At 35.8% G+C, this 25,367-nt stretch overlaps 1 protein-coding gene across 1 annotated transcript in view; it reads left to right on the top strand.

The window, feature by feature from the left end:
* LOC113498006 (muscle calcium channel subunit alpha-1-like) overlaps positions 1-25,367 on the top strand; it is a 49,871-nt gene that overhangs the window by 6,938 nt on the left and 17,566 nt on the right. Inside the window, exons 2-19 of the mRNA XM_026877870.1 lie at positions 16,061-16,275; positions 16,964-17,069; positions 17,697-17,836; positions 18,473-18,579; positions 18,907-19,062; positions 19,386-19,579; positions 19,805-19,908; positions 20,232-20,404; positions 20,689-20,795; positions 21,004-21,119; positions 21,453-21,555; positions 21,910-22,061; positions 22,437-22,647; positions 22,916-23,036; positions 23,279-23,364; positions 23,681-23,781; positions 24,357-24,469; positions 24,920-25,061. Of these exons, the coding sequence (XP_026733671.1) occupies positions 16,067-16,275; positions 16,964-17,069; positions 17,697-17,836; positions 18,473-18,579; positions 18,907-19,062; positions 19,386-19,579; positions 19,805-19,908; positions 20,232-20,404; positions 20,689-20,795; positions 21,004-21,119; positions 21,453-21,555; positions 21,910-22,061; positions 22,437-22,647; positions 22,916-23,036; positions 23,279-23,364; positions 23,681-23,781; positions 24,357-24,469; positions 24,920-25,061 (2,441 nt within the window). The 5' untranslated portion in view covers positions 16,061-16,066. The remainder of the gene's footprint in view (positions 1-16,060; positions 16,276-16,963; positions 17,070-17,696; positions 17,837-18,472; positions 18,580-18,906; positions 19,063-19,385; positions 19,580-19,804; positions 19,909-20,231; positions 20,405-20,688; positions 20,796-21,003; positions 21,120-21,452; positions 21,556-21,909; positions 22,062-22,436; positions 22,648-22,915; positions 23,037-23,278; positions 23,365-23,680; positions 23,782-24,356; positions 24,470-24,919; positions 25,062-25,367) is intronic.

Raw genomic sequence — 25,367 nt, 5'->3', positions numbered from 1 at the left:
ACTGAGGGACTAATGAGATTTTGTCTTTTTATACCCAGTCATCATCCCTATTCTCCCACTTTTTACCTTAACCAATTCCTACATTTCTCTCCAACTACGTCTTTCCTGTACCAAAATGTATGGAATTCGTTATATTTACAAGTGTTTGTGTATTGGTACATGGTAACTATTTGGGGAACAGCTGCGTCATGAGGTCGATGACCCTGAGCCACTTGAATCCGGATTAATACACATCAAAGAAGATGCTGAAAGTGGTTCTCGTGATTGGGAATAAATTATTGGTTTTAAGTTATCTAAAGTGGCTTAAGTAATAGTAATTCAGAGTTGTCCAACAATATCGCTTTTGAATACCTTTTAGTGAATCTTATTGTGAGCCCTTAATTATGGATGTAGCGAAGCAAAATGGTAATAATGTATTTAGTAATGAGTTGACAAAAAAAACCTGTTTAATCCTTAAGACAGATTTCCAAAAAATATTACATATATTTTATTTTTTCTATCTTATAAACAAATTATGGGGGAATACAATGATTTAAAATCTCATGTGACGTCACTCACCAGTACGGTTTTTACTAGCAAATTTTGGCTCTCTAACTTTTAGTAAGTATTGAAATATTCGTGAAACGTCTAAACGGTGATAAAACATGGAAAAGTTGCAAAAAAATATATTTTTGTTTTTAATTTTTATAATCGATCATTAGGCGGTACGTAGTTATATATATATATATATATGTAATTTAGGTTATAAAACTAATATAACCATTTATTAAAGGAAATTATATACAAATACGCAATTCACAACATTAAAATATATCATAATACATATGTCATAAATTTACTTAATAAATAGCATTATCCTCCTCTCTCCTGCTTTTGCTGTGCCCGACAGGGTCCATAATGAGCTGTGAACCTAGTTATAATTTACCACCTATGTAACATTATGGTATGCAATAAAGATTTACTTACTTACTTACTAGTTCACCGGAACAGCTTTCCTTGTATCAAAAAGAAACATACGTGTATCCCATATTTTTCGAAATCTGTCTGTCGGACTAAAACAGATTTAGTCGAATCCCTTAAAGGTATTGGTTCTAATGATTGATAGTCCATTGTTTATAATTGAGCTTGTTTTAGAGATTCATGAGTAACTGTGTTTGACAGCCAACTAAGGGCTACCGCACACGGGCCACCGGCCACAACCACAAAACGCCGCTACTGGCATATTTCCTATACTTTTACGCAGTTTATATAGAAGAGCGAGCAATGTTTTGTAGCTAGTGGTGACAACTAGCTACAACCTTATGCAGCAAGTCCCTATAAACTACAGTTAATATGCCTGTAGCGGCGTTTTGTAGTTGCGGCCGGCGGCCCGTGTGTGACGACCCTTAGCGACTGAATTGTTTGGCGCTCCGTTGTCTCGCCTGGATACTGTTAAGGATTTGTAGGTAAACATTAATTTGTTTTGTTTCGGATTATGGGTGTTCTAGTTAACTCAGAGTCTCGAGATTTTTGCTTTGTAAGAGTTATTGTAGAAATGATTATAGTTACTTTCGTGGGGCGGATTTTTTTTTTGGTATTTAAGGGAATATACGACTAGTTTTGGACCTAAGTCTTTTTCAATAATGACAGTTGTAATTTTTTGTATTAAACCCTTATATGTCGTACAAGCTGGTGCCCGCGACTTCGTCCCCGTGGGGAGAAGATATAAGTTATGATTTATATCTGCCCTGTTTTTTTCACATTTTCCATTGTATCTTTGCTCCTATTAGTCGCAGCGTGATGGTTTATAGCCTAAAGCCTTCCTCGATGAATGGTCTATTCGACTCAAAAGAATTTTTCAATTTGGACCAGTAGTTTCTGAGGTTAGCGCGTTCAAACAAACAAACAAACTCTTCAGCTTTATATATTAGTATAGAGTATAGATTAAATGATGTAACGGTTCGGTTTACTCACGCGTATTTATCGGGAGTGCCCGACTAGTTTCTTATATGTAGGATTTTTGCTGTAACAAAAAAAAAACAGTACATCCAGAAAACTTTGCAAAAATGTACATTTTTACAAAAGCAAATATAACGCAACGTTACTTCAAAGAGTGAGACAGAATCCAACTCCTCATTCTCTCCACTCTCTCATAAATACAAATCTGTATAGTTTTAATATTCCTATTCTTTATGATTCCCATCCATTTTTATTTCAGTTCGCTATGACTCAATGGTATTATTTTGTTTGTCAGTTCTCAAGTTCATTTCGTACGGCATTCGGGGAGAGAAAGTTCATCGACATTGTGCTACGATTAACTAGATAAGTCACGCGGTTTCGGCCGAGTATTATCCGATCAAGTATGAATAACAATAATTTAAATACATTAATTTTAGAATAATTTTCTTATAATGTAAGCAACTACAGTTATCCTTCGAGTTGCATACCTTCATCAAGTCCGAGACCGTCCAAAACCTTTTGGCCATCATTCAATCTTACACACACAAATTATATAAAATTCAAAACTCTAAAAATAAAATTTTGTCTAGCCGTTTTTGAGGTAATATGGTGTAACATGACTTTACGGATAATATATATTTTTTGGTTTAAATGTTTATGCCCCATAAATCTTTAAAGTACCTACATAGTAAAGCTGTTATAAAAAAATCCTTCTTGAGAACCCCTGTTAGTTTTCATGGACAAAGTTATAGGGTTCGGTACTTACGAGCCCTAAAACGCATTTTTAACACCAAATAAACACAACATATCCGTTAATATGACTAAACACCTTTGACACATATCAAAAACCGATCCAAACTTCTTCTAAAACATTCACCTGCTTCATCTGAATGTTTATACCTTCATGCTCAGAGCGGCAACAACGCATACACGCGCCCGCCATTCACAACAATCTATATAGACATCAGTTGCGACAGCCGGGTTCAATACCGATCGACGGGCCTGTTGGTCTAGTGGTTAGTGACCCTGACTACTATACCGGAGGTTGTGGGTTCGATTCCCACTCAGGACAATAGGGACGATGACATTTTTTTTTGCAGTGTCCTTCTTGTAGATTTTTGTATAATAATGGATACATATTTTTTAATTTGACCCGCAAACATAAATTGACCAAATTACAGTGAATGAAACTTACGCGTGACGTCACGGTTGAGTATAAATTTTACTCTATCGTTACGTCACAAGCTCTCCTAAGCTTTAAAGCATTGTCAATTCTAGTTTTTCTGAAAAAGGAAAAAATACGTGTCTCATACTTTTCAATTATCTAACTGAGGGACTAATGAGATTTTGTCTTTTTATACCCAGTCATCATCCCTATTGTTTGTGTGATGAGCACGATCATTTGTTCTGTGTCTGGGTGTAATTTATCTATATTATGTATGTATTTAGAAATTTTTAAGTATGTTTATCAGTTGTCTTGTACTCATAATACAAGCTCTGCTTAGTTTGAGACTAGATGGCCTGTGTGAAAGTTGTGGAATATTATATTATATACCTGGGCTTCAATTCCTAACACAATAATTTCAGATTCAGTACAGGGTGGAACACTCACTGTCGATACAATGAATTTACAAATTTTTGTGTTGGAAAATTGCTTAAGAGACTAGGAAAAGTGAAAATTTAATCCAATTGATATTCATTCATCGGCCGTTGTAGATAGCAGAATCGGCCCTGCGTGTATTCTGTGAATTCTCTCTATTATTCGTAGGTATATAGTATCAGTCCATACTCATAACTCTTAGTGCTGTACTGGGCCGACCCTGTAGGATAGCTTATCGGTAGAGGTCACCCCGCCACGGTCACAAACGCTTATTCTACAAGTATGTGTCTGATGTTTCAATACTTGTTCTGAGTCTGGGTGTCTTAAAGCCTGTGGCTTGAATGTTAAATAACCCTTTGAGATACAACGATAAAATTCCTTATACTTTTAAGATAACTGAATATTTAAAACAGGATTAAGTACTTATAATTCCAAAAAATTGAAAACTATGTCACCTGACAGCTATATTATTGGATAGCAAAATATGTATGGCCATGGTGTTTCTTATTGTAATGAGACGTAGAGATTCTAACAGAACATCATGTCGAGACTAATATTGATTACTATCTGACAATCCCACCATGGCAAAAGTTGTTTTGCTATATTTCAAAATGAAAAATAGATGTTATCTACCCAAAAAGCATACAAAATTTCATGAGAATTGGTGAAGACGTTTCCGAGGCGTTTAACTACAAACACCACAACATGTGAATTTTTAATATCAGATTTAAAAATCAATGATTTGTTTTCGATTGTGATCCAGTTGCTCAAAATCTCGGGTATAGTATACATGTGGTATAGACTTGTAATATTCATTTGTAATTGTCACACAATCGCAAATTTCTCAAAGATTGTCTCTCAGTTCCCAAAGTTTCCCGGATCGACGCAGTATATTTATAGTTAGAGTTATTTGTGCTATAGAGGCCAGGTCTAAACGATTTCGTTTCAATCGTTCTCCGCTTAATATACCCATGTTTTGTGCCAAATATTTAGCATCTACTTGTTTCCGTGTCAACTAAATGTCTGAATCTTTTGTAATGAAGTTGAAATGTTTTTATCTGATGATAGTTTAACTATTGGAAGTTTTTTTTATGATTGTAATGTTATTTTGTTTTGTTTAACCGTTGTTTTTTGTTTAAGAGCTTTCGAATACAAGTTTTTACTGAGAGATTTATTGTTAATATGTTTTTTTTTACAATTGAACGAACTAATTTTTTTTTTGACAATAGAAGATCTCCTAATTAATGTTAGGAGATTTTTCTCGTCACGATAGGCATTAAGAACAGAAATCCTTTTTTTAACTATTATGAGACTAGTTTTCAAAACGTACGGGACTTTTGCCAATGCGCAAAGAGCTTGCATAGTAATCAAATGCTCAACCCTACCCTATAAGAGACAAGGCTTTTGCCAACAGTGAGACGTAAACAGGCTGTTATTATATTGTTATTATTAGTTCTCCCGAGATAAAACCTCTTTCTGGTGTGTGGCTTGTCAAGAACTACTGATTTCTGAATCAAACCCTTGGTCGAGTAGCCTTATGAAAACCTATTTTATTATTATTATTTTTTCTCTTCAACACCCATACAGGACTTTTAGCTCCATCTATCTCGAGCTCATTCACACCAATCAATTTTATTAAGCTTTTGTTTTTCCCATCGCCATTACCGTTACACCATCGTTTTCCCAATCATCCATACATCCTGCACGAAAAACTAATACAATATTAATAGTTTCCGAAATCCTATAAAACATCGCAATCAGAAGCTACTCGGCTATGGTAGGACTCACCGCCGTAAAGATACGCTATCGTTGCTAATCGATAAGTTGTTGAATTTATCTCACGGTAACAATGCTCGGTTGGTATGAGTTGGGATTTTTTTTCTAGATTATGAAGGACTTCTAGGATAGGGTTTAAGTGTGATGATAGGTTTTGTAAAGTCAGTTCGTGAGGATGTTTCTTTAAATGATGAAATGGTTTACTAATAGTTACAAGTCAATAAAACCGCCGATTAGGACATTATTTAATGGTCAGCATGGAATGTTTTACTCCCATATCTCGAAAAGAAATTAAAAACAAGCTAGCTGAAACTTTCTGCCGGGCTTATGTGTTGCTAAACCCTTAGAGCGTTACCCAAACCGATGTAATTCGAGTCGGTCCAGCCATTTAGGAGGAATCCTGTCACATATAGTTATCCGTACAGTAGAAGAATATATATTATATAAAGACAAGCTGTTGCCCGCGACTCCGTCCGCATGAATTTCAGTTTACAGAGAGCGACAAACGGACGGACATACATAGTTACTTTTTCATTGACTAAAATAAAGAATATTCATATTTAAGAAAAATTTAGAAAGATGTTTCAAACGAACTTTGAACCACCGTAACCTGCCCTTACAGACCCTTTTTTCAGTAAAAAATAGCCTATGTAATTCCTCAGGCTCTAGAAAACCTATGCACTAAATTTCGTTTCAATCGATTCAGTTGTTTTGGCGAAAAAGCGAGACAGACCGACAGAGATACTTTTGCATTTATGATATTAGTATAGAAATATAGACGAGACAGACCAACAGACTGAGACACTTTCGTATTTATAATATTAGTATTTAGATTGTGAATACAGTCGTTGTGATCGACCTTCAGTCGAGTGTTTGTTGTTTTCTTTCTGTTCAGCTGTCATCGCTGACGTGTTACATGTATTTTGAGGTTATGTTTCAAAATTGATCAGTAATTTCTGTCAGACTTGTATTTTCATTGTTGTGTAAAATAAGTAAAGGCTGGTTTAGAACATTGGTAAGTTAAATTTAATCTTTGTGATCATGGTCTTTATTTGGCTTAAACTGAATTAATTTTTGTTGTGAGTATGAAAGTATTCTTTTAAAATTTGATTCAATAACTTGTCTATTTTATGACTTTTAGACAATAATTGTCAAAATTTCAAAAATGATTTTTTTCTTTTCTGTTGGTATAAAATCCACTTGAAGTAGGTAAGTAGGTACTTAAAGAAGTTCCAAAATTGATTTTGGTTTTTATGAAGAAACTAAAAGATATTTCTGAAAAAAATGCTTACCTATCCTTTTATAAAGTTTACAAAGATGCGTGGTTGAAAGCTTATATTTACTGCGGCAAAGTCGTGTTACAGCTTCAAAAGATATTCTCCCGAAAAACTTCCACTCCAAACTTGATCCAAGAAAATAAAACGAAATTAGAAAACAAACAAATTTTTCAGCTACAATATTACCTCACACAGTTCATCCCCAACAAAGACAAACACATTACCCAACTTTAACAAGCGCAGTCGGGTAAACATACAAATTAAAGTTTCTAACAATTTATTTATAACTACGGTTTTCTAGAATGGGGTCGGGTATTACTAGCTACATTTTGACCATAAATAGTCGAACGAAATCGGGTCAGATGCTTGTCTATTTTTAGGGTTTAAAGTGGTCTTGAGAAACTGTTATGGAAGGGGCTTATGGAGTAACCGATCCTTATTTCTTTAATCTTAATACTTCTAATGCGCACGGATACGCACACTGACGATTATTTCGCGATCATGCGCAAAAAAGTGGCAGGTTGAGGGGAAGCAGCAATAGCATTCTGAAGGTGTTTGCTTGCACAATGAAACAAATGAGAACAATGGCGGACTTTACTGCCTGCTATACCGTAAGACGTGGTTTCGATTCCCACCCAGGACAAATGTTTGTGTGATCAGCACGATCATTTTTTATGTGTCTTTGTTGTGTAATTTTTTGTGTATTAAGAAATATATAAGTATGTTTATCAGTCGTCTAATACTCATAATACAAGCTTTGCTTAGTTTGAGACTAGATGGCGTTGTTTTATAATAAAAAAATGTCGAAAGCGTCTGTTGTAATTAAACAAGAATTGGAGCGGCATGTGGCTTGTTTACGCATGTTCAGACCATTTATAGGCCACTATTTTTGGACTGCAGTGTTACGTCAAAACTGACTGCACGGATATACGTCACCATGTGCCACACCTACTGTAAGCGACGTCTCGCGGGTACGATTCCCGCGTAGGACAAGCTTTTGTATGATGCACGGATGCTTGTTCCGAAGCTCGGTGTCTTGTACATGTGATTTGAATGTTTGTGAAACCCCTACAAGGATATATTTTGCAATCTACTAAAAGGCATATAGAGTGCGCTCCTCATATCAAATTGTAATTATTCCACAGTAGGGCTAAAGCGTCTTCTCATATATAGAAGAATTGTTTTTTGGCTAAAGAATAAGTCACCATGGTTTTTCAAGTCCTGTAGTAATTGCCCTAATTCACTGACGACGTGAAAAACAAAAAAATCTTGTCCATCACTAGAAAAATATTTTATTTTCAAATATTATCATGAATCCATACCAAATATCAGAAGTAGACCTTCATAATCACCTCTATCCCAAAGCCATAAAGTCTATTTTCCTATTTATTGTTCCCATTGACGTCGCTTCACGTCACTAAGATTTCTGTTTACCCCGTGATGAATCACACCTCAATGATACAGAGCGTAAATATATCGGAGTTTACGCAAGCGGTGCCGCGGGAAAACACAAGTGTAGTACCAAAATAAATGTAGTTACTGATGGTAAACGCATTTTTGCCGATTATAGTATCCGGTGCGCGGGTATTACACGAAGCCGCTATTTCGGTATTGATTTTGAAGGGAGATTTGGTACTGGACGTTCAATAGGATGTTTTAAGACAACATATTATCGAGTTGAAGTAAAGTGATAGATATTCGTCAATTCATCCACAAAATATGGCTGTGAACACTTTAGATCACACGTTTTTATAGTGTTGGTTTAGATGATCCGTTTCGGCTTCTTATAATTGTGCTTTGTTTGGGACTCATCGGCCTAGCCTTTTCCCAACTATGTTGGGGTCGGCTACCAGTCCAACCGGTTTCAGCTAAGTACCAGTGTTTTACAAGGAGCGACTGCCTATCTGACCTCCTCAACCCAGTTACCGGGGCAACACGATACCCCTTGGTTAGACTGGCTGTCAGACTTTTTTCAGCTTCTGACTATCTGTAACGACTGTCAAAGATGTAGGAATAACAGCCGGGACCCACAATTTAACGTGCCTTCCGAAACACGGAGGAACTCGTTATGACAAAGATGGTCACCCATCCACGGACCAACCGCGTCAAGCATAGCTTAACCTGTGATCGAATCACTTATGCGGTTATAGCTTAGCCACGAGCTCCTATGACTATGGCGGTAAATAAAATTACTTTACAAAAATACGTTTGAAGACACCCAGACCTTGCCCTTTGTCTAAGCAATAACGCTGATTGAATTGCTGACAAATGAAAGCCGAAATCTTACCGATAAACTATTCTGATTCATTTTGGTTGATTATTTTAATGCGATTACATTCTCTCGACCCTCGAGTGCCCGCTATGGCATTCTTACAAATTACGTAAAATATCTAGAAGCTACCTTCTTCCTACCTGCCTTTGTTTTATTATTTGGAGTCGGTGCGACACTTTTTCCTATTCCATTCTGACTTGTCACTTGTCGTAGCTGCCTTTTCTTTCATGTACCTTATTACAGTTGGAGTTTGTTGCCGGTTCTTCTCCATAAGAATGACACTTTGGAACCGTGCAACTAGAGTCAGTAATATAACGTTTTAAAAGTGCCTGAGATACGGCCTATTTGAAATAAAAACTTTTTGATTTTGATTTTGATTTTGACATACTTCCTTCGTTTATTTTGCCTCACTCACCCTCTCCATCGTTCCACATGTTAACTCATAACTCTTTTCAACTGACTCCAAGAGAAGGATGTAGTCAATTTGTATGTATTTTGTTCCTTTTTATGTTTTCTGCCTCAGATTTTCACACTGCATGAACTATCCTTTCTTTTATCAGAACTTAGCTGTCATTTGGTCCCATAAAAAAATCATCAAGTTTGACTCAGGAGAGTCTTATTTTGACTTGGCTGTATATTCTTTTTGTTAAAACAATATTAAAGCAACATATGATTCATTTCTCCTCCTTACATAACCATACCAAGACAAATTATCCCCTTTCAACTATACAGCCACTTTCTAGAAACTACAAGGCTAGTGAAAATGGTTTTAAAATTGAAGACACCACTGTCCATTAGTTTCCATCACGTGATCTGTCACGCGTGGCATGTTACCTATCATACCATTTTAGTAATGGTTGTGTCCCCAAACTTCTACATGATTAATATTAATTGGGACGACAAACGAAACAAAATGTTACCTATTTGTTACTTTTGCTAGTCACCGAATGGGGTCAAAGTTATTGAAATTAGGGGAAGTTTTAATGAGTTTGAGTGCTCTTATGAAATATTTTTTTGGGATACCTTTGTATCCGTTCTTATGGATATTGCTGTAGAAATAATGAAAACAATTTTCTTATTAAATGGAGTTTCTTAAAATTCGATGTTTGTTATTGTCTACGTGTTTTTCTAGCTTTTTTAGGTCTCGTAACGGTATCCACTTTCATCTTGTTTCTTCCATTTTGCGTAAAGCAAAGTATCAAAAGCACGAACATTCATTTTCTTAATCCGCATGATCATGCTACGACATTATTGATTTCTAATGATGTTTTATGTCACCGATTGTCAGTGATTCTTGGAACATTCATTCAAAAATACCAGTCTTAAGCTAAGGTCATAAGAATCTTGTATTTTTTTATGCCGGAGAAATCCTCATGGTCACCGGCTCCCTCGGGGGTGGAAGCGGCTAGTGTCATACTCTCACTGATTAAACCCGAACCGCCGTGCTACGTCATGCGCGTCTGTGTTGGTGTATAGTAATGCGTTGCAATCCTTTATACACATTAGTAATCTATCCTATTGGCGCTATCAGTAAGATTACTTAAACCAATCATTCCACAAGTCAACACTGTTTCATAATTCTTCTTATATCACACAGAAATTAATAGAATCTGCAATTCTTTTCCCACATTTCTTATCTAAACCATTCTTGGCAATTCGCCACAAAGAATTTAAATTTAATTGCCAACGTCCATTCGTCATTATTAAATGTAATTACATGAGTGTGCAGACGTTGTTAGATAATATCTGTTTGCATTATCATTGCTTTGGCAGCCATGTTGCTTTAAAAAGTTGATTAATTGAAATTGTTTGTGAGGTGATCACCGACGCGAATTAATTAGCGTTAGAAGGTTTTTTGGAATGTAATGTAGTTTTAGGAGCCATTTTTGGGTGTGACTTCGAATTAATAAGCACAAAGAAAACATTCTATGGAATACTCGAACCAGTTTTTGTTTATATAGAAACTAGCAGGCCCGCCCGCTATTGATTGAAAATTATCCGACGGTATACTCAGGATAAAAACTATCATATCATCATATGTGTTGAATCCTAGTTATAAACTATCAGTGATCAAGTTTCTTCTAAATTTGTACAGTAGGTTTTGCGTGTAAGAGGAGCAAACGGTAGATATCTTGTATTTATGAACATGCTTGTCGGTTCACAGACCAATAACATTTGAAAATCGTGAAGCTCGGGACTCAATAATCTTTTTCGACACTAGATATTGTATCATAAGATTTTTTGAAATATGGTGCTGCAATATTACATAGTTTTATCTTTTCTTAATATTAATACAATCCTGCGTTTGCTTTATATCCACTATTCTCCATAGTATATCTTATAAACTACAGAGATATTCGTCGTTGGCAAAAAAAACAAATGGTAGACTTTCGGACGCCCCGTCGTCAAGGACACTTCTTAAGTTCTTCGCAAGACAATATAATATTCTGTACATATTATACACCAGTATTCCATTTTATGTAGAAACCTTTTTAAAGGCTATATTCTCAGTGGGGGTCCCTTTCAAACCACTCACCATGTTTTTGTCACCCGTGGCGTTAATGCTAACAAAATATATTAACGTGTTAGCTTACACTTTTAACTTGGTTTCGATATGACTAAAATTCTGGATATTAGTTTGAACTTGTTTAGGGGTTTTCTAGACAAGAAATTGAACATTAGAACTATCTTTAAAAAAAAATGTCTCCCCCATTTAGGAATTTAATCGTTGCGACGCGGATGGTTCGACAGATGTTGAAGTCACATGAACAAAGACTCCCAGACTCTAGACAAGCAGGCATAGATAGCACAGGCACTTCACTTACACAGGGGATCTAACCCGCAACACGTGCCCAGTGGCTTGATGCCGTAAATTACTCGGCTATCGGTAGTCAAAGTACTTTGGAATAATACCTCGTTGATATAGTGATCGCAAGCATGACTACCGTCCACGAGGTCCCGGCTCTTAATCACGTCCTCCAACTCATTAAATATTTGTTCATGACTGAGCATTGTGACTTCCCCGACTCGTATTCTGGAGGCAAAGACGCCAAGACCTTGAGGGATACTCAGGTTCAGGCTTTTAATCCCCGTCGTAAAAAAACGGTGTTATATTAAGTTTAACGTGTCTGTCTGTCTGTCGGTCTATCTGTCTGATGGCATCATGAGTCCTGAACGGCAAAAGCCATTTTACTAGTAATTAAGTATGTTTTGAATAAAAGGTGAATTATGTGCAAGTATTAGACATGTTTGACAAAAATCACTCGATCCGTTTAAAAGTTATTTTGCATGGGTTTTTTCTATTTTTTATATTTTGTGGTATCTTGAACTTTGTCTAACCTTTATGAAGTATATGACTAGGTACCGACTGTAGTTAACAAGCTTACTATAACATTATCAAGGTCAACATCGTCCAGACACAATTACTGTGCTTCGTTAATGAAAGTGGTAACTGATGAAGTATCACACGTACTATCGATAATTATAGAGTTTCAATTACTTTATAAGGTTAACCGTATGGTGTTATTGTAGTTTTCTGCGAATAGACTATTTAGGTTTTAAGGGGATAATTTTTCATCTAGTCTCGTAGTATAGTGTTCATTAGTAGGGTTACATTATAATAAAATATACTTATATATGTAGTTTTTGTAGATAGGTGGAGAGGTTCTCATTAAGCTAGACTCCGTACAGAAAGTAAAGTGGATGCGCCATTTTTAACTCATTCATCAGTGTGATCTAATGATTAGTAGCCCTGACTGCTGCTAAGAAGGTCGTGGCTTCGATCTGGACCGGGACAAATGTTTGTGTATTAAGCGCTATCATAGCTGTTTCTTTAGTGTCAGTTGTAAAGAAGATATAGGATATAGGGATTTCAAATTTATTTTAGACTGAACTCAGCTTCTCTGCTCTTTGTAACATATTTCATTAATTCTCCTTTCCTCTTATTCATATGATGGTATATAGCTTATAATCTTCCTCAATAAATGGGTTATCTATCACCAAGACTTTTGTTCAAATCGGACGAGTGGTTTAGGAGCCTTGGTCCATAGTGTGATCCACACCAGAAGTTTCTCGCTAAACCGAGTATTTTAATACTTTTACTACATCTTACGATATTATACAAAGACCATATCATAAACTGGATATTATATGGTTCCATTACATTATTCTGGTTGTGTTTTGTCATCCTCATTTATATGTTCTGCATGTACAGAGAAAATGTATTTTTAGGAATTTGATTAACCTTGGGAATTATTTGGGTATTTCTAAGCAAGGGTTTCTGTAGTTTTTCGCTAGATCAAGGGTGTCAAGTAATTTTTTTTCTTTGTGATGTTATTAGATCTGATTTAATTCTCATTAATCTTTGTATTTGAGATCATCATCATTGATAAGTTTGTTTTTAGGGTTAAAAACGGAACCCTATTTATTATTCCGCTTTTTATTCGTCAGTTTGTCACTAGGATCTGTCTTGAACCGTTATAGCTAGAAAGTATCATAAATGCCTTTCTTGTCCTATTGCTGCTAAAAATAACAAATAATTTAAAGCTAAAATCGAGTTCAGCTACTGTTGGTCACCATTATTTTTGAAAATTTGACTGTCTGTAGCTTATTTGTACCGTTCAAATATGCTGAAATACGTGCGATGCTTATGCGAGCACATGTTTTTGCAGCGCGAATACTAAAACAATCGTAAAATGCTAAATGCTAAATCGCAAATCGCAAATCGCTCTACGTATAATCAGAAATCAAAATCTGTGAAAAAATCAATGTTTTTCTGCAAGGAGGGTAACCTAACAGAAGCATTGACATTCAGCCTTAGTTTCTGAACTCACTTAAAAATGACCCGCCATGATTGTTATTACGTAAATAGGAAGTTGTCGCCGCAAAATCCTTTAATCTGAAGTGTTTGGCAGAATGCCATCAAATCTGAAAAAGTTTCATAAATGTTTTTTTGAGTCATTCATCACTCGAATCATTTGAAATCAAATATTATCGCATATTTATATGAGAACTGTTTTCAAGGTCTTCAAAGAGTTGAAGTTAGTTTTCACTGATAAAAGATAGAGAAGTAATCGAAATATTGGAACCGGTAATCTCCAAACTGTATAAAACGAGGTTCAGATGGGAAAATAAGGATTATCTACTGAAAGATTCTTTTATCTGGCAGAGTATTAAAAAACCAATATTATTACTGATGAAATTTTCAGTTCCTATTGAGTTATCCCCCTTTCATAATGACAACAGCGGTGATATGCCTGACCTTATAGTTTCCTACCCTAAAAATCAAAAGCGAAACAACGTATACAATCAATCTGTATCATATTGTAATTTTAACGGTGACCACCGGAATAGGAAACATAAATTGTTTTTGTTTCATTTATGCCGCAATATAACAAGCTCGTGTGATTGTGACGTGTTTGCGGATGAATGGAAGATGATCTTGTCTGAATGCGTGGTGTGGTGAGATGAGTGCATGATTGTGTGATGTAAAAAAAAGAAAAAACTGTTTATTTCCATGAAAAAAAAGTAAGTCGAAATAACACATAAGTAGCAAAAATCTATCTCTATCTAATATATAAAGTTCCCGTGTCACGATGTGAGTTACCATACTGCTTTAACCATATTGATTTTTACCAAATTTTATATGCGTAATTGTTGTATTCAGTAGGACTGAGAAAAAAAAATATTTTGGACGAAATTGTTTGTTTTTATTTTTTTCAACGTGGCATTAAAAATACATACAAAAAATATATTCGGCAAAACAACGTTTGCTGGGTCAGCTAGTTACATCTAGATTGTAGGCCCTTTGATGTCCTATATGCTTTAACATGCTGCAGTGTGGAGTACTTTGCGCCACATCTTAGGGTTCTATTGCTATGGAGAGGAAGCGGTGAAGGTGAAATTAGTGCTTCCTTCCATTTTTATTTCTTGTATACCTACATTTTACATTGGCCGCACCTATAACTGATAGTCATCAGATCTGTACCCAAATGAAACATGCGCCCAGTATTATAATAACATTATTTAGATTATCGATCGCATGGATCGATAGATCAAGTCCTGTCCACCCACTGCGTAGCTTTGCCAATAATATTGCAGAAACATCTCAATTTTATCGAGTCCGTACATCGCGTTTACGAAGTACAATGTCGTTAACTTTGCATTAAGGTTCCGCGGGTTTTCTGTTATAGCTTTTCGGTTGTTATAGTTTTTTTTGGTTGATGTAGATTTGGTTCGAATTGGATGTTTTTTGAACTGTTTGCTTTTTTGAGATTATTTAAATAACTAGCTGTTGCCTGCGACTTCGTCCGCGTGGTTGGAAGATATACGTTAGGAATTTTTTATTTTGTTTTTTTTTGCCACATTTTCCATTGTATCTTCGCTCCTATTAGTTGCAGCGTGATGTTATATCCTAAAACCTTTCTCTTTGAATGGTCTATTCAACACAAATAATTTTCAATTTGAACCGGTAGTTCCTGAGATTAGCGCGTTCAAACAAACTTTTCAGCTTGATATATTAGTATAGATTTGGGTATGAATCGTCGTTATGAAAGTGTATTGGATCTAGGTACCTAGACCTACCTATATCTTTGTTTAAGAGATCGGTTTCTTCCCTGGGTTCTGGTAGTTACTTTAATTCTACTGGATTCCTGTTCAGTGTTCATTAAGGTCATTCTGAAAATTTGGTTTTACTCCCATTTTAAGATATTTAAACTTTACCAAATACTGTATTTTCATGTTTTTATACTTTTATTTCAAGCCGAAAGCTCCTCTTCCTGTAGGTCACCTGAAACTTTGTTGTAGCACTTGTAAATGTCGAGGGGGATTACGTCATGACTTCTTTCATTAGTTTATTACAGTTTCAGTTAAAGTATCTTTGTGAAGCAACTATGATCCGGCAAAAAAAAACGACTGTCACACTGAGAGTACTTTAATCCTTGTGTCGCAGGGAGTTTCATAAACATTCGAGTCACATGCACAAAGTCACTCAGACTCAGGACAAGCATTAGTGGATCACACAAACGTTTGTCCTATGCGACGGTTGAATCGCGACCCATTGCACGCAGTGGGTATGGCATGGTGACCTCAACCATTAGTGAATCTATATATTTGGATCGAAAAGACTCTCAGAAATAAAGTAGGAAACTTGCCTCTCCTGATGACACCTCTTTGATAACGCCTTTTTCTTTGTTCCAGGTTAAAATGTCAACGGAACAGCCCCAACCCACCGGCGCCACCACTCCTGGGGCAGACAGCGTGGTGGACCCCACGTTAGCAGCCCAAACACCAGCCCCACGGAAACAGGCCAGGCCGAGAGGAAAACCACAACCCGAGAAACCAAAAAGAAGTTTATTCTGTTTAGGACTCAAAAATCCCTTGAGAAAACTTTGTTATGATATAGTGGAATGGAAGTATCCTTTTTCAAAAATGCTGTATTTACAAGGAGACAATAGTATTTGTTTTCAGCCTTAACATTTAGATTTTGTACACAAACACATTAAGGTAGCACATACAATGAAAGAGGTTTTCAAAGGTACTGCTTATTTCTTTAAGAACTCTCTTCCAGCAGACCTGCGAAAGGATAAATAAATTAGAAAAATAGACAATTATACTGTACAAGCATCAAAAGTCGGATATGTAAAACACAATTTTTGACAAGAAGAAAATAAAAAGAGTGTCACAAACTATGAAATATTTACAAATTCAAAAATAACTCACCTATCAAAGTTACTTTTCGACCGATCAACTTACTTATCTATCAAAGTGAAAATAATTTGTTACTATGCTTTTAGTTGTTATTTACAAAGCTTCAGTTTTTGTTTAGTGTTTACACGACAGACATAAATATTGGACTAATTAAATTTTCTTGTCAAACACTTAATTGAGAACTAGCAGAACAAGTCTTTGTAGTTGTGAAGAACAAATATAGTATTAAGTATGATGTCAGTATGAATCCATAAAAACAAAAACATTCAACATAAACACAAACAGAACACTTTTAGAATTGCTATTTCCGTCTCCATAAAAGTTGTCTTGTTTTACGGGAACCTCATGTATATTCATAGCCTTCAGAAAACGATTTCCTCAACCAAAAAACAGACCATTTGAATATATGATATTGACGACGATCTTCGCGAATTGTATAGCCTTAGCTGTGTTCACACCTTATCCGTCCAGTGACACGAATAATACTAATCAAATATTGGTAAGTTTCGATACTTTTATGAAGGCCTTCTGTGATAAGCAAACTTTCCTGAAATTCACGTTTTTGATTTTCTTTTCTTTCATTATCAACCTTGAATAAGCCTCTTCTGGAAATAGGAGGCCTGCACCATTGTTTATGCTATACTTCTCTGTCTCTTGCCCTTAGCATCCATTCTGTTTCTATTTCTACTATCTTTTTATATCGCCTGCTCATCTCACCCTCGGCCTGCCGGGATTTTGCCAGCCTGGCCGGCGAATTTTATATTTTTAATTTCAAACGAGCTTCAAATGGGTCGCCAAACGTTCCAAGAGTTTGAGCAAACTTTTAAGTCATACACGTATGATTGTCACGTTGGCTTTTAAACCATGTAAACTTATGATGTTCTATTAGCTTTAAGTCACCTGGCTTTTCAAATACATAAGAAACCGTAAATAGTCAATAGCATATAACTAGTATCCCACTACCAGGCAAAGGCTTGCTCTAAAATCCTACAAATATTCTCTATCATATGCCACCAGTCCTGTCGGTGTGCATATGAATCCTCCATCCGAAAAATTTAAGCAATCTCTATTTTTGCTCATTGGTTCTTAGAAATGGATACTTAAGCATGAAATAACTTATTTCCAGGAAAAAGTAGAATGGATATTCATGGTGATATTCACGGGCGAGTGCGTGATGAAGATCATCGCGTACGGGTTCCTGTTCCACCCTGGAGCGTACCTCAGGAATACGTGGAACAGTCTCGACTTCACCATCGTTACTATCGGGTGAGTGATACTCATCATTGGCCTAGCCATTTCCCAACTATGTTGGAATCGGCTTCCAGTCTAACCGAATTCAGCTAAGTAGAAGTATTTTACAAGGAGCGACTGCCTATCTGACCTCCTCGACCCCGTTACCTGGGCAACAATATACCCCTTGGTTAGACTGGTTGTCAGACTTTCAAGCTTCTGACTGCCTGTAACTACTGTCAAAGATGTAGGAATAACAGCCGGGACCCGCTATTCAACGTGCCTTCCGGGTGAGTGCTACTAGTTGGTTTTAATATAGGAAGAAGAAAGCCAACATATCATAGAGTACCTATTATTAGTTGATACCACATAATCTCTGAACGAATATAGTATTTGACTTAATCTTGTAATATAAATCTGTATAGTCCATTAGACATTATCACAGTTATCATTTTATCAAAACATTAAAAAGTTAGAACGATTAAAAGCACTTTAGATGACGAAATGTATGGTACTGGAGATTAGAAACATCACTTGCTAGTTAAAAGCGTACTAGTAAGTGACGTCACACGTCGACGAGATTTTAAGTCACTGTATCCATGTATTGTTACGACAACAACCAATATCCTGCTTAAGAATTTTGTAATGAATATTATTTTATTCGTGTTTCAGTATAGCGAGTATGACGCTTCAGTACATTTCTAAGGACTCGTTCGACGTGAAAGCTTTGAGAGCTTTCAGAGTGTTGAGACCACTTCGGTTAGTCTCCGGAGTGCCAAGTAAGTATATTATATTCAATTCAAGTTTTACATTTATTTCTACATCCTAGCCCATATACTCGTATATCCTTAGATTAGTTGTCAGACTGTCTCACTTCTGACTACCCGCAACGACTGCGAAAGATAAAAAGATATAAAAATCAGCTGGGATCCTTAATTTAACGTGCATTCCGATACATGGATATGAAATCGTTGTGACATAGATGGTCACCCATCCACTGATCGACCCTGAAAAGTTAACCTGTGCAGATCAACACGACAGATCAACCAAACAGCTCCTCAGAAATGACATCATTAATTCTCTTGTTCTTTCTTCTTTAATTCCAGGTCTTCAAATCGTCTTGAACTCCATATTAAAAGCGATGGTGCCACTGTTCCATATCGCCTTCTTAGTACTTTTCGTGATCATCATCTACGCCATCATTGGTTTGGAGCTGTTCTCTGGAGTTCTTCATGAAACCTGCTTTAAGAACGGTACCAAAGGTTTGTAAAATACTTTTCTGATGACATGAGATATTAACAATTAGCGAGCCTGTCTGCGTTTTATTTGAAATTTATGTAAAAATCCCTACAATCAAACATGTTTCGAACAACTATCGAACATGTACTTTTAACAGTATCCTATTTTTATTTTTATAAATTCATGAAGAGTCATTAAATGTCTCAAAAAAAAAATTACGCTACTAAATCTCACTTTCTGAAAATTGATTTTGAACCCAAATTTGTCCACCCTTTTCATTTTTCACCCTATTTTCAAAGTAAGCACTAAAACATATTTTTATATCACTTCCCTCTGCAATTTTCAGATGAAATGATCGACGACCCAAGTCCTTGCAACAGCGAGCCGGACGTTGGCTTCCAATGTCCCACCGGCTACGTCTGCCGCGGAGACTGGCCCGGCATCAACTACGGCATCACCAACTTCGATAACATTGGCTACGCTATGCTTACCGTGTTCCAGTGCATCACTCTTGAAGGCTGGACTGATATTATGTACGCTGTGAGTAGATTTTTCATTTGATACACGAGTATTTGTCTCTAGACATTTCTGTTCTGTTGAAAAAAAATGCCAGTTCTAGTCTCCTTCAATATTTTACTGACCTGCTATTCATTTCACACTAATTCATCAAATCCGAACTGTCCTATTTTATTTGTGCAGATTATCTCTGTAAAATGACATGATTAATTAAATGTTTAAGTATATTCTTTTTAATATTTGTTACAGATTGCCAACGTCAAAGGTAACACGTGGCCATGGATCTACTTTGTGACTCTCGTCATCTTCGGTAACTTCTTCGTCATGAACCTAATTCTTGGTGTGTTGTCTGGGTGAGTTGATATTAATACTTAATTTTAACTGAAATCTAACTAGTAATTAGCAATATATCTTGGAATTTGAAGTCTCAATCAAATATAAAGAAAATTAATTCAAGAGAGGTTGTATAAAAGACTGGACGATGGATAGTAGAGTGGTATCGTTCTCCACTCCAATCCATTCGCGACGTTCAATCTCAAATGTTAGTTCAAAGTCTGGGTTTCCTTGGGAATTGATTGTTGCTTACGCTCTCGGCAACATGACAATAAAATACAAAACAGTCGAAGCAGTTTACCAAAATAACAGTCTGACAAAACTATACCATTTTTTATTTCAGTGAGTTTTCCAAAGAAAGAGAAAAGGCTAAGAATCGAGGAGATTTTCAAAAGTCAAGGGAACGGCAGCAGTTTGAAGAAGATTTGAAAGGATATTTGAATTGGATCACCGTAGCAGAGGAGCTGGATCTTGAGAATGATCAGGGACAGAAAGAAGATGAACAGGATTCCCAAGGTTTGTTTGTTTGTCGCTGTGACAATATAAATATAATGAGCTGATAAAAATAACTGTTTTTATGATGACACTGCTGCTATATTAGTAGTGTTGACAAAGGAGTTCTCTTGTCAGAATTTAAGCTTCTTTTGGCTGGTAGAATGAGTTGTGGTATCCAAAAAATCATAGCTGAGAGTCAATAGCATTTTTTGAAGAGCAAACGCTTTTATGACTAGCTTTCGACACGATCTTCATACTTAATATGAAATATTGATTTACTTACTATGAAACATCATTTATTTCAGGCAAAAAAGACAGACAAAGTAACGAGGGATCTCAAAGTAATGTGAACGCAAACACTGAACAAGCACAGGGTTCAACATGTAAGGAGTATTGCAGGAGGTTCGACAAGGTAATATATTCGGTCCTTTATGTTTTGCTGTGAGAAAGAATTTTATTAGCCATTTGGTCCGATGGGTTTTAATATTTACATCCATATTAAGTGAAATAACTTAAGATTAATACTCCACTGAGCTGAAGATTATTTATCTGTTTCGTCATTTTAAATCTTAATTTGAAAGATATCTTTGCATACTATAAATTGTTTTATTAACTTTCAGGTTAATAGAAGATTACGAAGGAGTTGCAGGAAAGCGGTGAAGTCACAGACCTTCTACTGGGCTATCATTGTTCTTGTATTCTTGAATACGTTAGTGCTGGCTACTGAACATCATGAGTAAGTCAAAAGCCTTTAATTTTTATATTTGAAGCATCATGAGAAACTTATGAAATAGTAAATAACCTTTTTATGGCTCTTTTCTAAACTAACGTTTAACATGTTAGAGGTTCAGATATTGGAAAACATGATTTACATCAATATCGCTTTTAGTTTAATAAATATTAAAATATCGAAAAATAACAAGACTGCTGCCTCTTAGCAAACCAGACACTTACCTAGAGATTGAAAAAAAATATATCTTTAACTATTTATTTGTATCCAATCCTGTATTTATGTGGTGATATTGATATTGTTTTCAGTTTTGATGTCACCTTTTTCTTTTATTTTCAGGCAACCTATTTGGCTGGACTACTTCCAAAACTACGCGAACTGGTTTTTCGTGGTGTTATTCACTTTAGAAATGTTAGTGAAGATGTATGCGTTAGGTTTTCAAGTAAGTATACATTTTAGCTTATTACACCCTTATAACGCAGTTAATTTGATGTTTAAATATGCATTTTAACAGTAAATCTGTAAATACGTATAAGTTTTATTGCTACTGCCCAAAGATATCTTAGATCCCGTAGCTCCAGATTTCAAGAATTTTTACAGTTAATTTTTAAAGTTTGATGTTTTTAAATCGGCGCAAAATCCATAGATAATTTTAATAACATCTGCATCCCTATTCCAATCATGGTTCATGATCCCTAGTAATCACTATTTTGCTTAAATATCTTAAACTACCTACCAAAAATTCTGTCCAAATATTCACTTTTTGATACTTGTCGACGTTTATATTTACTTCCAGGGTTACTTCGTCTCCTTGTTCAACCGTTTCGACTGCTTCGTCATGATCTGTTCCATCGTCGAGCTGGCTCTCACGTTGACCGACACGATACCGCAGCTGGGTATATCTGTGTTGCGTTGTGTTCGACTGCTCAGAGTCTTTAAAGTTACTAAGTAAGTGGTCTGCCTTTATTCAGATATTTTAAACGTTTTTGGGGGGAGTACGGGATAGTAGAAGTTGTAGAAGACTGACGTCATATTGAACTCTGTCGAGCGCCAGAATGCTGTTGTTTTCATATCTGCTATAGTCGGACTCTAATTAATGTTTTATGACTGGCAAACATAAATAATGAATTGAAATGTGAGGTGATCAATTATCCTCTAAATTATTTGTAAGATTTTGAATTTTTGTTTGTTTTAGTTTTTAACATATTGATATCAGTAGTTCAGAGAATAAGTTCTTTTTTAATTTGGCGTCTTAGGCTTTTTTATAAACATGAGTACACTTCTCCAAGTAACATTTTTATCACAAATTATATCTCTTTTCAGATATTGGCGATCTCTCTCCAATTTGGTCGCCTCTCTTCTTAACTCCATCCAATCTATCTTCTCTCTCCTTCTGCTTCTGTTCTTGTTCATCATGATTTTCGCGCTGCTCGGCATGCAGGTCTTCGGAGGCAGATTCGATTATGAACCAGAAGAAGAGAAGGAAAGACATAACTTTGACTCTTTCTGGCAAGCCGTGCTCACAATGTTTCAGGTATGATCTTCTGCTACAATAATGTAACATTACTTACAAATGAACATAGTTAAATTATTACATACAACATACATTTAATTACATTTGAATATGGTAAAATAAAATTAGTCAAGAATAAAACATATCTGAATAATCCCTATTTAGTATTAATAAAACTCCATGTATTTATCTGTACTTCTCCTCAACCTAATGGCTCTCCAAAATAATGCTAGTCATTGTTCCTACTTACCTTTTCGTAATAATCTTAACATCTGTACTTATGTTTCAGATCCTAACTGGTGAGGACTGGAACGTAGTGATGTACCACGGTATCAACGCGTACGGTGGTGTCGGTACACCCGGAGTGTTGGCATCTATTTACTTTATCGTCATCTTCGTTTGCGGTAACTGTATCCTTTTCACAAATATGATCTGTGGGAAGGCTTTTATCAAGCTATCTCCTAAACCGCTTAAAAGTTTGATGAAACCTTTATAATTTTTTTATTTTTTTCTAAACGCAAAATTGCGTGTCTAATATTTTCTTTTGAACGGACTGAAAAGATTTAATGTTTTTATACCCAGAATCGCACAATCGCACCATCGCAAGAATGATTTATGTATTTGTGTATTTTATTTCCTTAGCAAATTTCAGATATCTTGTTAAACGTGTTCTTGGCTATCGCTGTCGATAATTTAGGAGATGCTGAAGAGTTGGATGAAATACAAAAGGAAAAAGACGTAAGTTTTTCTTTACTTACTAATGCTTATTTGAAGGCCTTGGGTATCAAATCATAATAATATTTATACCTACAAAATGACGTTTAATTTACGTTGAAAGGACTTTTACGTAAACGCCGGTTTTTTTTCTGTGCCTGTGTTATGGCCGTGCTTAAGTATACAATAAACTTGAAGTTTGTGTTGGTGTGTTTACGCCTAAATGGCTGCAGCATTAGTGAAATTTGGTATGAATACTATGAATGCACTTTTGATCCGGGATAATACTGTAGAACATGATGATTCTTGTTTACCTTGTTGTTCTGAAATACTATTTCAGGAGGCAGAAAATCCAGAAGCAGGTAATCCCCAACTGGATGAGGAGAGAGGAGAGACTGATGATGAATACGTCAATGAGGAGGAAGGGTATTCCAGTGAAGGGTGAGGGCTGTGTTAAAATGAATTTAGACCTGTAGACTTTTTAGTTTGCATGATGAATTTCTATGCAATGCCATGTGGGAATGTAGGAAATGTGGGATGTTTAACTGACGCGACAGTCATGTCTTTTGTTGAAAAAAAATGTAATTCCCGTCCTTTTTAAAGTTTTCTGTTTAAGTGCTATTCAAAATAGGCTTTCTAGACTCAATCACAGACGCACAATATTAACTGCTTTTAGTATGTAACTTTAAGTGCTGTTTGATACTCACAATTGTGTATAGTTCGTTCATTTAAATTTCGTACATTTCAATAAAGATGTTTCTTCTTTAATAACAGCCGGCCTTACAAAAAGTATAAAAGGGTACCCAGGTAAGATATAAAGGAAGTAGAGTCTTGTGTCCATGTCCCTGTTTTTGTTAAAATTTATTTGATGGAATAATTATAAGCCAAAAAACTTTTGTACAATTTTTTTATCTTAGTGCCGATTATAAATTTTACATAAAAGTGAGAGCCAAATAAGTGTGTATAATTATTGATGAAATAAATTAATTGGTGTTTCAAATAACTGTATTCTATAGATCAGACCACGAATACGAGGAGACAGGATCAGAAGAAGATGTAGAGGAACCATTACAGGAAGTGACAGATGAAGCCAACGATAACCTTGTGGGCAATGAGAAGAAGCAAAATGGTGAGCGTAGACTGATATCAAGAGCAGAATAAATATACAACAGTCTAGATTCCTTCTTTCTGTTATAATAATATGATTGATGCACAATTCATATTAGTTTTTATGCCAGCTGTAGGCCTCTGACCTTGCTTACACTTTACACACCCTTAAAATATTCGCAGGTGTTCCGGTTTTCTTGCTTAGTTTTTTTTTGCCCTTTAAGCAAGTGATTATTTTTCTTAAATACACACCTTAATTTGAAAATATATTAATGCATTGGGATTGGTCCTAAGATTCTTTATTCGGAAGTACAACATTATCGACATAGTACTAGGCTGATAGCTGTGTTATTAATAAGATAACTATTTTAGGCTTAATAATAATGCCAATAATCTAGTCCCTACCAATAGCAGAGTTTTTTTTTACTTATAAGATGGAACGTTCTAGTATGATTTAAAACATTTTATACAGGAGACATTAAAAAAGAAGAGTCGCCGAAGCGTCAGCTGGCGATGTCGGCGCGGCCGAGACGCTTGTCCGATGTGGAGATGAAGAACGAAGACAAACCCATCCCAGAAGGCAGCAGCTTCTTCATATTCTCAAATACCAACTGGTAAACAATAAAGATTGAATGGAGCTTTGAATAGGTCTGGAGACAAAAGTTTGACGCTGACGAATGGCTTACATATTCTGATGTGACAAGACAAAGTCACGTGACTGGCTTATACGGTCACCACGCCAAACCCATTGTGTGCAACTTGTTGTAGGTTCGGTTCCTGCGTAGGACAATTAGTGTCTGATCCCCGAATGCTTGTTCTGAGTTTGTCTGTCGTCTTGAATGTTAGTGAGATCATTAGTGACTCAAGGATTAAATTCCTATTTCCAAAAAGAGTAATACATAGTTTCTTTTCAAGTAATA

The sequence above is a fragment of the Trichoplusia ni genome, chromosome 10 (genome assembly GCF_003590095.1).
Source record: "Trichoplusia ni isolate ovarian cell line Hi5 chromosome 10, tn1, whole genome shotgun sequence".
NCBI lineage: Eukaryota > Metazoa > Arthropoda > Insecta > Lepidoptera > Noctuidae > Trichoplusia > Trichoplusia ni.
This window is presented reverse-complemented; position numbering and strand designations above follow the sequence as displayed.